General features: G+C 43.0%; 1 protein-coding gene across 1 annotated transcript; it reads left to right on the forward strand.

The window, feature by feature from the left end:
* The first annotated feature begins 245 nt into the window (after positions 1 to 245).
* Positions 246 to 12178, forward strand: TGIF1 (TGFB induced factor homeobox 1). Its single transcript, XM_081013141.1, has 3 exons — positions 246 to 610; positions 9296 to 9525; positions 11389 to 12178. The coding sequence occupies exons 1-3, from the start codon at positions 595 to 597 to the stop codon at positions 11944 to 11946; spliced, it is 804 nt and encodes a 267-aa protein (XP_080869267.1). The 5' UTR covers positions 246 to 594; the 3' UTR covers positions 11947 to 12178.
* The last annotated feature ends 4377 nt before the right edge of the window (positions 12179 to 16555 follow it).

The following is a 16555-nucleotide window of genomic DNA, read 5'->3' on the forward strand; positions in this document are numbered from 1 at the left end:
TTTCCCTCCAGCTGCCTGGGAAAGAGAGCAGGAAGCAGACAGAAGGCCCGGGCCTGCCTTGCCCCGTCACCATTGCCCTCCGCTTCGCAAGAGAGCTCGCGCTTCCTCCCCTCTCTCTTTGGCATTGGCATCTGACAGAGTCGCTCGCCCTCGCCGCCAGTCAGCAGCCAGGGGAGAGGGAGAGGAGGAGGAGGCGGGTAAAGCGGCTCCGGCTCCTGGTTACTCTCTAGCTTACTCATTGCTGGGCGGTGGGGGAGGGCGCACCTCGTGGTGGCGGCGAAGGCAGCCGCTTGCTTGCGCTTGCCTCACTTCGCCAGGCACAAGTTACAGAACAAAGAAAGCAGCAGCAGCAGCCCGAGCGCGCCGCTCTCAAGTTACTTGTCTCAGCTCCCCGCCGGGGCTGGAGGACCCTGGCCATTCCGCCCTCTCGACGCCCTCCCTCAGAAACAACTAGCCGGAGAGGAGTTGTGTGGGGGGGTTTTTTTGTCTCCCACCACCGCATTTCCCCCCAAGTTTCTCTTTGCTCCCCCTCTCCCGTTTCTGAAATAGAAGGAATCTTCCAGGATTGGGCAGAAGGAGTTTCCAGGCACCAAGATGAAAAGTAAAAAAAGTAAGTGGGTTTGTTTGGTGGGGCTCTGAGGCGCCTCGCTGCCCTCCTCGTGGTGTTGCTAAACAATTGCGAGGCGAAGGCGAGGGAGCGAAGGTGCTGCTTTGCAACTCGCGAGTTCGGTTTGGGAAAGAGCTCGGACTTTTCCCCAGAAACTTGGTGTGCAGTCCGTGTCTTACATGGCCGTTGAGGGGGGTTTTCCGCTCAGACAAAACACAAGCTGTCTGCTTGGAGGCTGCAACTCCATGCTGTTGCTGGCGCCCTGTCAAAAACATGTTCCAACTGCCTGCTTTGTGTCCGAACAAAGTTTTCTCCTAGTCTCTCTTCCCCCTCCCCCTTCTCTCTTTTAAACCCGTTTGTTTTGCTTTACTTCTTGCCTTCTCTCTCATTGAATACTGAAAGTTTCTCAAACAAGAATGTGCCTTCTGGTCCCGTTCCCCCCGGTTTTTTTTTTACGTTTTAGAATCTCAGCAGCCTTCCTCGAGCATGGGAGCGAAGGAGCGTTCTTTGTTTGCGATTTTCGGCTAGGAGGGGGGCATGGAGACGGGGGTGGAGCCATTTAAAAAGCGGTTAAGCAAACTCTGGTGCAGGGCTTTTGGTTTTATTAAAAAGATGCAAAGTGTGTTTATACAAGACACGAAAGCAGGTTTAGGTACACTTTCTTCTCCCAGAATGAGAGAGACTGTGATGATAAAATAACTTGGTAACTCGCATAAATACACCGTTTGACAGAGTGGATTTTCCCCTCCTACCCTTTTAAGCAGCGGATTGCCACTGTTTTTGTTTGTGAAAAAACAGCTCAATTTTATGCATGTTTACTCGGAAGTAAGCCCCATTGATCTCAGTGGGGTTTACTCTAGGTGTACTGCCTTAGGCTGGAGTACTTTACTAAGTTACTTGAGAGTAAGCCCCAGTGAGGCTAACTTTTTATTGGGCATATAGGATTGGGCAGCTAAGGCAACTTTGCTTTTTTCAAAGAGAACAACCACTTCTTAAATGTTGTATTTAAAAGTTCATTTTCATGCAGTTGGTCATATTGTATGCTAGTAACATCATTAAAAATTGTAGGGTAGCATTTAAAAGAGTGTTGCATTCTGTAGAGTTGGCTTTTGCTTAAACTACACATTTTACATTCATAGTTCAAACATTCCTCTCACTTTGCCAGGAGTCCTGCAGCAGTTTGTGTGTGTGTGTATGTACACCTACTCTTCAGTTTTGGACTTAAGAGGTCTTCTGTAGCCATAGTTTGTAGTTTTCATGTGGAGCTGCAGAACTAGACACACAAAGGAAACCAGGCCACACAAATGCTACAGTTAGGCCGTGGTAAGTGGGTAATATAAGCCCACCATAAACGAAGAGAATATCTGTAGATAAAAGTCTGTGCTTATAACTTTGTATTCTGTCCAAAAGTTTTTGTTTGCCTGACTACCGGTAACTTTGGATTCTGTGTTACATACCATGACCTGCCCTTTCTGTGGCTAAAGTCATACATCCTGGCTTTTGAGCTTCCCAGTTTGTACAAATAAGTAACATTATTGGACAAAAATTCCATAGTGAACTACTTAGAATAGTTATTTTTAGAGCATTCCTCTGCTCCCTCTATTTGCACAGTGGTGGTGAGCTGGTTTCCTGTCTGCTGCTGCTTCCATTGTTCTTTTGGCTTCTCACTCTAGGCAGCTGTTCCATTTGTTTGTGTGTGTGTGTTTTAAATATAAAGCATCATACAAAGCTAACTGTTAACCCAACTCAACATTAAATGCTTGTACATTTTGTCATGTGTTTAACAGCCTAGCTGTCTAGTGAGCTTGGGCAGGGCATAAAAGCAAAACAAGGAAAAGATGTCATGATTAAGAGGGAGGACTTCAAAGTTGAGGAGTGCATTGAGTGCACTGGGAGCACATGTTGCAAGCTGGAAGTTTGCAGAGGCCTGACCTTTAAAAGACAGTGTAATTCAACATTTTCAAATGATAGGCTTACAAAGCTGGCACATGTGGTCTGTAGTTTATCATCTGTCCTGAAAAACCCTAAAGTATTTTCTGTGCTATAATCCTAACGTGGAAGGAAGTTCCTGTTAAAGTAAAGGTTTAACATACTTGGTTTTACTTATTTCACTCTCAGCCCATCCTTCACCCAGCAATTGATCCCAGTTTATCAAATATAAAACTTAACTTGGTTCTGTGTAAATTTGAGTGCTACTTGTGATTTCTTGTACATAAGAAGTATATGTGGATTTAAAATCAAGCTGACATAGGGCGGAGGATTAAAGTCAAGGAATGCAGTCTGTGGAGGGATGGGAGAGGGAGTTGGTATGTTTCAGTATGTGAACCATTATAATGTCTGTCTCCCCTTGCTGTGGAATGAATAATGTATGTTATTCCATAACCTTTGTTTGTGGTACTTGCACAAATGATGAGATACCTGGTGATGCACATTTGGGGAGGAAGCATATTCTGTACAAATGGTTCTGATCTGTGTATCAGATCTCATATCCATAAACCATGTTCTAAAAGAGTGCTTTGGGGGGCCAGGCTAGAATTACACACACCTTGTGAAAATAAAATAATCTGGCTAAGGAGAATGGGAGCAGCTGCCCAGAGATTGGAGCATCTCTTTGATCCCTCTTTGCCTTATGAGTATGGGTGAGTTTGTTTATTTACCAAACCTGTTGCCCCATTTAAAACAAAGAGCTCCTCAAGCTGGGTTTTAACACAATGGCCAAGCAATATATGAAAACATCTAGATCAACACTGTATAAAAGGGCTGTTAAAATAATAAGCCTAGGAACTGGTTAACTAACAAAAACAATAGTTCATAGAGCATCAGTCAAAAAAGCTGCTCTTGACAGCAGCCTGTTGAAGCTGTGTTTTCCCTTCTTCTGACAAGTTAGGGAGACAAATAGGCAGCCCTTGTGTCTCATTAAATTCTCTTTCTCTTGCTGTCCTGGGTATGTTAACACTAGCCAGGTGCCACTATTTTTAATTGCTATGCCAATCGCAAGCCTGCTGCCTCCTTTGTTTTCGCCTTGATTGCATTTGGGCAGAGTCCATACCACATAGTACTTTCTTCATGTCAGTAGTATACAGTAGTGACTTTTCTTCGTGTTTAAAAATTCTTTACTTAAACATTTAGGCATGATTTGAATCTTGTACATGTGATTTAACCCAGTGCTGGAATGAGTTCTGCAGGTGCCTTCTGGAAATGTTTTGCTCCTGTGAACATGGGCAGCGGCTCAAGTAGAGCTTCACAAAACACACACAGTGAGAGAGATTTCCTGGAGAAAGCAGTCTAGCACATTGTTCTCTTGGCAAAGGGAGAGCCTGCTTCTTGAAAGCCTCTTTGTAAATCTTATTAAAGCAGCTGGTTTCTACCCTTTGCAATACTTCTTCACAGCACAGCTCTTCCGTTACGTTACCCTGCCTATTATTAAATGGGCTTATTTTCCTCTAATATTCAAAATCAAAGAGATTATTAACAGTATCTAGTGTACAGGTCTGTGTGTGGTCTAATGCACGTTAATATGGTGTTACTTTGTGCCAGGAAGATGAAAATGGTGCAGTTAATCCAAAGAAATTTAATCTTGCATATATACATTTTGACAGTGTCATGCTGTGCATGCATCTAGAGTGAATTTCAAAACTGAGGCCTGCAAGTTGTGCCAAAAGCCAGTTGTGTCCCAATACCTTGTACCTGGTGAACTCTGTGTGTGTTTTCAAAGAGCACTGTTAAAAACACTCCAGATGTTGTAGGACCCCAACTCCAATCAGCCCCAATCAAGATCTTGAGGGCCACAGATTCCCCATCCGAGATCTATCTAGAACAGTATGGTCAGAGCATTATCATAGTTCAAGAGTTCGTTCAAGGCAGCCCAAAACACTCGAGGGCACAGAGTGGGGTCAGTGAGGTGGTTGTGGCCTGAGGAAAGTCCTGAAGTTTGGAGGGCCACATTTGGGCTTCAGAATCCCCACTATTGATCTAAGAAACATGAACAAGAACTGCACACCTACAGTTACTGGAATAAGGGTGACCGCTGGAAGCTTCTTACTCATGCATACTTGCAGCTTTTTCTTTCTTTTACTTTGAGGAACTTGACATAAGTATCTCTGATACTTTCATTACCTAAGAAGTCTAAATTTTACTGCATTAGAACCCTAAATTAAAACAAGGCAACACTTCTGTATCCAGATAGTTGCCCCCACCTTTAAACACAGCAAACAACTAACTGTTAACACATGAGACAGACAGCCTAGGAAGGATGCCTTTTAACTGTGCCCTGTTAAAACAGGAAATCAAATGCGCAGACTGATTACTAACAAGAGGAAAAACCAAAGCTAGCCTGTAATCAGCACAAATGCTGCAATGTAAACAGAGCCATGGCAGCCCCAATGTGGCCTTTGCTCTAATGAGAAATCAGCTGGACTAAGGAGAGATCTGCTGCCTACTTCTAGTTTCCTGTTGCTGCAACTCCTGCACAAATAGGGGGACTTTTCTCCTGGCAGTTCAAAGGGCCGGTGCTCCATTATTGAAATCAGCTCATTACCCCAAGAGAAGTTGCATGGCAGTTTTCTCTTGTTTAGCCCAAACCTGTTTTGTATCATTAACCTCTTAGCAGAGGGAACATGTCACAATAAGTAAGCAGATCAAAGGGCAGGCAGCACTGCTGGTTTGTTCTTGCTTTAATTTTTTGTTTGTTCTGTCAGGAGATTTATCGGATCTTGTTTTTATTTTTGAGGGGTAGGGAGGGGAAGAGCAGGCTCTTCAGTTTCGTTTTTGAGGAGGGGCACTGGAAGTATATAAGTCTAGCTTTTGAATATTTTTAGCACAAGTTTGTAACATTTCCACTACCCCTCCTTTTTGCTCTTAAGGCAATGTCCTGATCTAGCTGACTAAAATACTTTAGCATGACTGTTTACCTCAAGGCAGGACTCATCATGCAAATACTTGTGCAATGTGTGTAGATCCATTGACTTGTCTGCTTCTTTGAACCACTTGCTGTTGCGTACATATTCTCTATGAACATGGAAAGCACCGAGCAAGCCTGACAATGGCCAAATGACCCACTGAACTCTCTGCATACTATAGAACTCAGCGGGGAGAAGCAATAATTAGTTGGCTGTTAGCTCTAGCTCCACCCGCTGGCCTTCCACCCCACCAGTTTCAGTGGGCACCAGCTACCACTACATAAAATATACATTAGAATTATTCTCCTGAGATTCTGTTGAGCAACATCACATTGGGAACACATCATAGAAGATTGGGGTTCCAAAAATTTCTGTTCCTACTGGGCTCCTGTGCTTGACAGAGGAGCAACAGGCTGAGCATTTCCATGCCTGGCAGAGCTGCAGCTGTTACATCACTGTCATTATGTTCTCTGGGAAAACACCGAGAGGGCTGTGCCAGAACAGAAAAAGTGGTGGTCCCAGAGAAGAAAAGCTTCTGGTTTCCTACTCCAGCTTCTGCTGCAGTGGCTCTTGCTTGGGATAGCCATGACACAGAGGGTGTCCTCATGCCTCTTACTGGGAAACATGGGGATAGTGGGTTGGTGATAACTTTCTTTAGCCCACTGGCTTGGGAGGGTTTTGTTCACCTGCTTTCTCACATTGCTTTGTTGTTAGCTGATTTTTATGTCATTTTTCATCATTTTGTTATACTTGTCTGTATTTTGTTCACCGCTTTGGGAGCCTCTGGGTCAAAAAGCAGTGTATAAATCAACAATAACAACAGCAACAATATTGTTATTATCATTAAAACAATAGTTGGGCATCCTTTGTAGGGCGTTCCACTAGAACTACCGTTCTACTTGGCTACTCTGCTCTGTATGTCCTTGCTGTGATCCTTCAGGAGACTTGAGTGTTTGGTCAGACGTACCAGTGGATATGGTAGAGCATTTAGTGGCTTGGCCCCTGATGGCCTTTGACAATGCATGATGGGACTTAGGTTTGGGAGCTTCTTTTCTGTGCAGTCCATACCCATCCTGAACCCTCTTTGCAACTAACACTGTTACCACCTGTTGAATAACGATGCATATTACCCTATACAGTGGTACCTCGGGTTACATACGCTTCAGGTTACACACTCCATTAACCCAGAAATAGTGCTTCAGGTTAAGAACTTTGCTTCAGGATAAGAACAGAAATCAGGCTCCGGCGGCATGGTGGCAGCTGGAGGCCCCATTAGCTAAAGTGGTGCTTCAGGTTAAGAACAGTTTCAGGTTAAGAACGGACCTCCGGAACGAATTAAGTACTTAACCTGAGGTACCACTGTACTGTTGTGGATGGCAGGGGGAGAGAAATTCTGTAGTGATGAGTGTCTAAATGCTCTGCACAACTATCATTTTTTAATAACCTTTGCTGGGAGGGGAATAAAGGAAGTGGCGGTATAGTAATTTGAAGGTTACAGTGTAATCCTAACCTTGTCTGCTCAGAAGTAACAACTGTTGAATTTAGTGGGGCTTACTCCCAGGTAAGTGGGGTTGGGATTAGACTCCTTCATGTTGGTGACCTGCCATCCATGCTTAACTGTGTGTGGACTGCTGGCCTTGCAGCTCCATTGCAGGAATAGAGTCCAGGTTTCTGGTAGACATCGTGTCAAGGCGCCATGCACAGTTGCCTGTGACGAAAGTTCCCAGCTAAAGCTGCTTGTTGTGTGCTGACATTGGCTTTTAGCTGGAATCTTATCTCCCTTGTGGCTCTGGGAGTGAAGGAAGAAGAGAGAGGGCTGTCATCTGGCCCTCTTCAATGGGAATGCTTTACCTTTGCTTCATCTGTAGTTTCAGATGTAACATTACACTGTCCCTGAGTTGAATATAGCAGGGATGGGGGAACATGTGACTCTCAGATGTTGCTGGACTGCAGCTCCCAGCATCCCTGACCACTGGCCATGCTGGCTGGGGCTGATGGGAGATCCAGCAACACCTGGAAGGCCACAGATTCTGTATTCTTGTAGTATAAGTTTCTGACTAATATCTGCCTGGTTTTCTTCTGCAAGTGAAATGTGGTTTAGGACTGAATCTATCCCAGCCAGTGGGCGAAACTCAATAAGATTTGTCTGTCAAACTAGTGTATACGACTTGGATTCCTAAAATTTCTGGTGGGAATAAAAGACATGTAGCCAAAGCTTTGGTTTCCTGCACTGACTAGTTTGTTTATATGACCTGTAGTAACTACCTTCTTCTAAACTCAGCGATACAGCTGCAAATAAAACATTTTAAGTGCAATGTGACACTAGATGGCAATGGTGAGCCTTATGGAAAATTCAATGTATTTTTAAACACTTTTAAAAAAGCATTTTCAGAACAGTTTTTAATATGTGTGTAGATTCCACCAAAGTATTGCTAGTTTCTTTAGATGTTCTTTTTACTGCAGTGTTCAGCACATTGACTTGAAAGTAAGCTTTACTTAAATCAGTGGGGTTATGTTTCTAGACATATGATTATAGAATTGAGATGTTAGCTCTCTCTAGTACAAAATGGAATTGTAAATGTATTGCCAGATAGTTGTATATGAATGCATTGATACAATATTGCTGTTGTGAATGAAGCCTGCTGGGGCAGGGTGAGGAACACAGTAGAGCACGTTGTTTGCATGCAAGAAGATTCCAAGTTCTCCCCCAGGTTCTCCAGTTAAAAATAATCAGGGACAAGGCAGAGTTTAGAAAATACCTGATGTAAGGGAGCAACAGGGTGGAATGGAACAGCAGTGCCACCATTGCATCCAAAGCCCTGCTATTTGTACTGGCCAAAGCTTAAGGTGTGCGGAGGGGTAGCATTTTGCCTAATTTTAGCTGTGGCCACCTCCAAAATCAGGCCATTCTGGCTGTTAGATAGGCTTAAGAGCTAGTGGACCATGGCCCAGCCAGTTTCACTGTCCTTTTGTCCCCGTTTCAGGGCTTTACACCAGCTGTTGGCAGTGGATTCCCCGTGATAGCCAGTCAACAGCCCACACTGTCAACAGGCACTGCAGGAATGTTCCATGGCAGTGAAGAAGCAGCGGGAATTGGGGGTTGTGATTGTTGTTTTTGGCAGTTTCCTATAAATTTACTACATGAAACGAACAGTGATGCCACCCACAAGCAAGTTAAACTCAAGAACTTGGATGAAGGTAGATCCATGGCTCATCCCTACGATTTGCTGTGCCAGCATTAAATATAGTACATCAACTGCTATGCCAGCACAGAGTCAAGGCTGAAAAATACCACACTGGCTTTTGTGCATTTAATCCTTGATGGAGCAGTTGGGCACATTGGCCTCTGTTGAAAATTTCAGGTGCTCAGTCTTAAGTGGTTTGTGAATAGAAGAGCAGAAAATGTTTAAACTTTTAAAAGCTAGAAGTTTCTAAGGAGTGTTGGAATATCACTGACATCTAATCTTGGTTTTGGCTTCCTGCCTACCTAATCATGAAGCATTTAGCTTGGAAGGAAATTTGCTGGATTGCATACCCACAGTTGCTGGCCAATAGTTGGTATGGTACTGGCAAATGATGCAAGCCACTGTATGTATGAGACCATGTGGACAGTTATTAAGGTGACTGGCACACCTGTGCCATATCCCCAGAATACAGGAACTGGAGGTATATCTTAAGGTTGCCTCTCTGATGCTCATTGCCACGCTTTAATTGCAGGTGATAAAATGTGTCTGAATGGATAAGATGAAGAGATAGTCATGCAATGTTCACTGTTGCATTTTTATCATAGATGCTGCTGTTGCAATATCAGGCAGTGAGACAGAGGACGATGACAGCATGGATGTCCCTCTGGATCTTTCCTCTTCTGCAAGCTCAGTCAAGAGGAGGAGGCGGGGTAACCTGCCCAAGGAATCGGTGCAGATTCTTCGGGATTGGCTCTATGAGCACCGCTTCAATGCTTATCCTTCAGAGCAAGAAAAAGCACTACTGTCAAGACAGACACACCTCTCCACACTACAGGTATTTAAAGATGCTCCAATTATGTTTTAAGACTATGATCCTAAGTACACTTAATTTGGAGCAAGTCCTGTTTAATTCAGTGCAACTCGCTTCTGAATAAATAGGCATAGGATTGCATTGTATAATAGTGTTAGTTGATGAGGTTGTATAGCCATGAGCTTATGTGTTATTTTCATATGCTGATGATACTTTGAAAGGTGTTGTTTTGTATTTGGGATCTACTTACAAACCAGTGCAAACACATAGAGTAGATGGTTCTGTTTGGGCTTTGGATCAGGGTTTTTTGGGGCTCACTCTAGCAGCATGGATGGTGTCTGTCATAGAGTTGTAAATTACCTCTGGCTGTTTTCATCACAAGCTGAATTTGTGTATCTCTGTAATGGCCTCACTGAACCCATATATTGTAACTTTAAGCTCCCTGTAGTATTCCAAAACAGGAGCAAGATGTGAGTGCACATTACAGTGACTCTGGAAAATGAGCAGGGTGACAGTGGGGACATGGAAGTGGCAACTGCAGAGTTCCATCCCCCCCCCCAATGCTCCAAATATAGCAGTTTTAAGCATAAGCTTGTAACATGTCTGTGTAGCTTTTCATAGAAATAGCTCTTTTCAAGTATCTGGCAAATAATGTGCATGTGTCTGTACTCTGATTGACCTAAGAATGCAAAGTTAGAGGGCTGGTTTCTGTTCCCAGTTCTGTCAGTGACAGTGCGCAATTCTTTGTATCAGCAAGAACAAAGTGAAATTATGCTTCTGTATTTTATGGGAGTCTCTATTTGCTAACACACATAAAAGCTTGCAGACTCTAGGAAGCAAGGTCCAAAGTTCCATTGGAAGTAGCCTGGAATGTGTACACTCGAATGCAGACCAAAATATGCTGGGTTTTTGTTGGCAGCTCTGCAGAAGAAATTTTGAAAACACAAAAGATACAGCCCCCTTGGAATATGTGTGTGTGTGTGTGTGTGTGTGTGTGTGTGTGTTGTAATTTTGCACATATTTTCACAATACATCACTCCTCTTCATACATTCAGCTTGAACCAATGAGGGCCAAATATGAGGAGACATTCACACAAGTCTGTCCCCACTAACCTTCCCCCGCCCCCATATGCTAGCTCTGCTTTAGGCCTTGCTGCTCAACACACACACACAATATATAGGGTTGTGTGTCCTTCATGTGATGGGGCAGAACACCTGAAAAAGATTGTGTGTGTCTGTGTGTTGGGACTGCATAAATCCAGCTTGCTAAAGACATAAATCTTTTGACCTCTCATCCTGTTGCTTTCTTAGAATATCATTTCTTTGTAAGCGATAAGCAAATTTCCTTTGTCTGCACTGGGCAGAAGGAGAAACCATCCTTATCCAGCAAACATGAAAAGGGTTGTTAAGCTGTCCTTTTATTGCCCAGGAAACTGGCTTGATATTCAAACAAGGGCAAACTTCAGTGAGGTAATCTCTGTTTTGCCTGTTGACACAGTTAGTTGAACAGGGCAAATCAGTAACTGTTTTTGGGAGGAGTTTCTCTTTCACAGGGAAACATTTTCCTGTTGTTAATTAACCCAAATGCAATGAACAATGAGTAACAGGTTAACATGTGTACAGAGCTAAAAAACTAAGCCTATTGGTTTAGGCTAAGCAGACTTCAGAGAGCCTGAGGCTCTTTAGTAAGCAGAAAGGGCTGGTAGAAACAGGAAGGAAAGAAAGGCCTTCATTCAAGGATGTGTCATAACTTGTCTGCTGGACTTCCATTTGTCCTGCAGTTAAGGAATCTGCTTGAAGGGAGTCACAGATTTAACTGCAACTGCTCTAATGGCACAGAGTCGGAAATGAATGGAGGTAGGCATTAAGATGTGCTTGTGTTCTTAGGTCTGCAACTGGTTTATCAATGCACGCCGCAGGCTTTTGCCTGACATGCTGAGGAAGGACGGGAAGGACCCAAATCAGTTCACCATCTCACGACGAGGGACCAAGATGGCTGACGGCAGCCCGGTGGAATTCTCCATTGGCACAAAAAACTGCATTCCACTGATTGAGAGCTCGTTCCTCTCCGGTAGCACAGGACCAAACAAGACTTGCAAATCTTCTTCCTTGGGATCCGTTTTGGCTCGGCCATCAGTAATTTGCCACACCACCGTAACTGCACTGAAAGATGCTCCTTTCCATTTTGGCCAACCGGGTGGCACTGGTCAGACCCCGGATGACCTGCAGCGGGCTTCCCCTACCAACTTCACAGACAACTCCCATCTATACCACGAGGATGTGTCTAAGCTGGGACCTGGTACAAATGCACAGAGTGGGCTTTTCAACACTCCCCCACCGACCCCTCCAGACCTCAACCAGGATTTTAGTGGGTTTCAGCTCCTGGTGGATGTTGCACTGAAACGGGCCGCGGAGATGGAGCTGCAGGCGAAACTCATGATATAAAACATTCTTCATATTTGCCCCCTGGGGCAGGGATATAACGGAAAGATGTGGCAATTGTCTACATGGTATCAAAGACTTAACTGCATTTTTTAATTAATCTTATTTGCACAAGGGATTGCTGAAATGAAGCTTCCTGCCACTGAAGTGGTTTTCAGTGGGATATGGTCATTCCAAGAATTATAGACTTAAAGCTACTGTAGAAACAAAAGGGTTTTCTTTATTTCTTTTCTTTTTTTTAAAAAAAATGTTTTGTAGTAGGGTGTTTTTTTTCATAATGTGAGATGATTCCCAATATCATGTGATTTTGTTTTGTTATTATTTTCATTGTTTTTTTTCTCTCCAGACTGTGCAATATTTAGAAACAAGATTAGTCTTCATATCATTCCCACGTGGAACAAAATATACCAACAGGCTGTCTTAAAAAACAAATTCAAGATTTTAAAACATGTTTGAATTTGAATGATTATGCTTTTTCATGATGTAATAAAATATTTTCTTTAATAGTGGATTCATATTGTGTTTTGTGTGTGTGTTGAACTAATGCAAAACTTCCAGCTACACTGTAGCAAAGAGATCCTTTCCTCTTCCAAATACTCGCAGTGTTAAAAGTACCCCTTTAAAAGGTTGATATAAATACGTTACTCAGCAAATGCTAAAATATTGTATACTGTGACTTTTTAAGTCTATGTTATCAGATCTATATGCACATGTGTGTCATCTTTTAACATGTGCAGCCTCGAAATCTGTTTAACACTCCCGGTCAAGCAAATGCATGTTTAAACACAAATTCATTGGCTTTGTTTTTAAAAAAATCATAGGACTGTATTATTGACTTCTCCAGTGCTGCACCTCTCCTGGCATAGCAGACTTCTGTGTGTGCAGTGGAGCTTCCCTTTCCTCTCCGTCTCCTCCAGCCCCCACATGCCCTCTGAATCAGCTCTGAAGGGCTAGGGGACCCCAGAACAGATTTTGGATGAGGAAGGAGGTCCTACTCACTGTGCTAGCAGAAACCCACTGGTGCAGCATTGGATATAGCCCTAAATACAGAATCTGTTAGGTGAGTTCTCTAAGGCAGAGATGCTCAAACTGCATTCCAGGAACCATTGGGAGTCTTTGGGGGGTCTGTTGCAGGTTCTTCCGCTGGAGGTTCTTCCTTAACAACATTAGTGATGGCAAATTAACTTCTGTGATGGCTTGTCCACCACCTCCAGTCCTCTGCAATGTGCCGCCAAAGAAGTGCTGGAGATTTCTTCAGTTGGAATCTCTGTTAATATGGGGCAATGGCAACAGCCAACAAGCCTGGTGAATGTTCTGCATGAACAGATTCAAACAGAAATCAAACATTGCTCTGTCTCTAGATTGCCACCTTTACAATTTCCCCTCCTCCAGGTCACATCCCAGCCAACTCTAAAAACTCACTGCTTCTGACTCTAAGCTCTGGCTTTATCTTGTAACTAGGTAACTCTGAGTTGAGGGAGGGGTCCCAACCATTTGTTGTCTCACACCAAGTCCTCTGGATGGCTCACCCCGTAGGCTCATGAGGAAGTTAGCCTGGATTAATTAGCTATTAACACTTGGCTTAATTAAAGGATTAGAAGTGTCTAGCACACAGTATAATACACACAGGTCTGGCTATTTCCCAGTTTTAGCACCCCAAGCCTTAATTAAATTCTAGCAGCTACTGGACCCAGGAATTTAGGGGGTTTAGCACCCACAAACTCATTACACTATGTTTCTTTTGTTGGTCTTTTCTCAAAAATAGAGTGAAATGGTTTATTTCATGTCTCCTTACCTTAGAGGCCTCCCTGCACTGTTTCCTTATTTCCTTTTCTACTTTCCTAATCACAAGTCTCTCTGCTATTCCTCTCTTTCCCATCCTGTAAGGCTGTGACTCCTAACTTGCCTCCTTTTGCTGACTCCAGCGTGCCAATCCCCTCCCTTTCCCCCCTCTCTTTTTCTTGCATTGCCCCAAAGGTATCTTGCATCCCATCTCTGAAATCCCTCACTTACTTTCTTCAATCTTTATTTCTCTTTTTGTTTCACTACTTTTTTAATTGAATTCAGTATCAAGAGCCCCTCTCTCATTGTGTTCAATAGCAAGAGCACACAGATCTTTTACTCTCTCAAGCAATTTGCCTGCTGAGAAACTCTCAGATGTCCCTGTGTGTCTAATAGGGTGGGAGAAGAGGAGAGACTGACAGATAGGAAAAACTGCATCAGCTCTGCCAGATATCTCTGAAAACGGGGATGTTGGGCAGTGAAGACATTGTAAGCTGGACAACATGCTCCATGTCCAATTTCAAAGGGCTTGGAAGACCCTTAAATGCTCATCGTACAAAGCTGATAAATGGTTATTTTGGATTAAGCAGTTGGCTGTGCAGATCTACTGTAAAGAATGAAATGATTACAATTCTTAGACTATTTTTTTGCAATTTGTTTCCTTCAATATCCTTCCAAGTGTTTGACTTCCACTTGCTACCAGATTCCTCAGTGGCCTAGATCACAAAACAAGACACCTGTGCTGATTGCAAGTGCTTTCTCATCTTGTATGTAAACAGTGGTGTATCGCGGGGGGCCCACAGGGGCTGTTCCCCCGGGCACAAAACTCTTAAGGATGCAAAATTTCTGCTCATTTGTCTGACTTCCTTGAAATCACCACAGCAGCACCTGTGACCAGGACTACAGAGTGCCAGCTCCACCAGCCAATGGCAGAAGGAGCAGTGGTGGGGAATCACATGGTGTGTTTTTTAAGATTCACAGAGTCCACCTTCAAAATACTAAGCAGCTATTACACCAAAATATATACCCCTGCATATTTTGTGATTCTAATGAGCACTAAGTCTGAGAAGGCCACAATAGTGTTGGTATCGTATCACGAAAAGCAATAGCTTAAGAAGTGCAATATTGCTTGAGATATCACAAGTGACTGGTTAATGTTTTGACATGAAAGAACTGCACCCCCTAACTTGTGATGGAGTGGTACGAAAGATTTCCTGGATTTATGTATGTGTCATGAGGATTTAGATTTCTCTTTTCTATTGATGCAAGAATGCTCAAGGCAGCTGTGGCCAGCTGAAACAATTTTTTGAATTAGACACACACTTACTCTCAAGGTGGCTACTCGTTTGTAATTTCAATGAGCAAGCATCCATCAGATTTCCCAGCAGCTGTATATTTATTTATTTTAGTCACAGTGCTGATTATCTGACCTTGTTCAGTGTTTCTAAAATTGTTTCGGCTGTTATCTGTCTTAGCTTTGACATTTTCCCTGAAGTCAGTCCTTTTCTTTCAGAAAATGTAAAACTATGCAATATTTTTGCTAATGTAAGAGACCTTTTTTAAAAACAAACAAACACGATTACTACTTCTGCTGAAAGTGATCTAAATAAACGAAAAAACATTAATGAAGCTATGTTCTCATAGGAAACAAACACACATATTTGGACTATGAGAAAGGATACATTTGGACTAGGAGAAGGCCACAGAAAGTAATGCAGTTAGAAAATCTATGTCGGGGGGGGGGGGGGGAATCTAGTAGAATGTGTGCATAGTAGCAACTAATTTGTTCTGTGCCTAATTTATAAAACCCTGTTTGTTCACCTCTTAATTTCTGTACTGGTTAATCCAGGCCAAGAGTTTAATTTTTCATTTTCTCTGAAGATTTTCTGTATTCCATGCCATCCTGCCCCACTTACACCAGAACTGTTGCACAGGAACCACGGAAATTGCTGTGGGATAACTAGCCTTATATAACCAACATACAAAGGCCTTATTAATGCATTAAGGGGTTAATACCACACAGTAAGCTCTCCTACCAGGCTTAGCTATATCCACTTCCCCTCACCTTGGGAGGAACTAGGTAATAAGGCCTATTGTTCTCTTCCAGTCTACCTGAGCTCACTGTGTAAAGAAGTTTGAGCTGGTTGCTCCAGTTCAAACTGCATGACTTTCACCAGCCACTCTTGAGTTCCTATACCAATAATTTAGGAACTCTCACCACTTTGGAACTAAACTAAGTTTTACTGGCTGTGCAACTTTTTCTGATTGCTGTATAGAAACGTACACGAATCTGACCTTTGAAGAATTTGTAAGTAAACCTATTTTTAACGTTCCAACCGTGATAATTTCCTATGTTGGGGGAAGAAGGGAGTTTTGGAACTCACCAGGGCATATTTTAAATGTGTAACAGTCTGTATTTCCATGCTTTACTTTGCTGCATATTTTGTTATTATAAATCTCTGCTTTGGTTGGGAGTGGGGTTCTCTAGCCAGAGAATACTTCACCCAAACTTTGGATCTTGGCATAATGAATTCTTTTTATAGCTATTATTTTCTTTGCACCAACAATTGCCTTATACTGAGTCAGACTGTTTAGCTCAGCATTGTCTCGGATGTCTGGCAGTGGATCTGCTGGGTTTCAGGCAGGGGACAATCTCAGCCCTACCTGGAGATGTCAGGGACTTAACTGGAGACTTTTTGGTTGCAAAGCTGATGCTCTACTGCTGAGCTATAGGTCACAAGAGAGTTGGCATAGATGCTGTTGTAGAATTTCTACAAACATTGCATTTTTGGTACCCATTGAAAACAACGCCTGCTTCTGGTTGAAACTA

This window comes from Podarcis pityusensis (assembly GCF_964106645.2).
Source record: "Podarcis pityusensis genome assembly, chromosome: 7".
Lineage (NCBI taxonomy): Eukaryota > Metazoa > Chordata > Lepidosauria > Squamata > Lacertidae > Podarcis > Podarcis pityusensis.

Excerpts from the sequence above, each read along its gene's own strand:
- TGIF1 (XM_081013141.1), top strand. Across the intron at positions 9,526-11,388 it reads CACACCTCTCCACACTACAG|GTCTGCAACTGGTTTATCAA; the intron begins GTATTTAAAGAT and ends TTGTGTTCTTAG.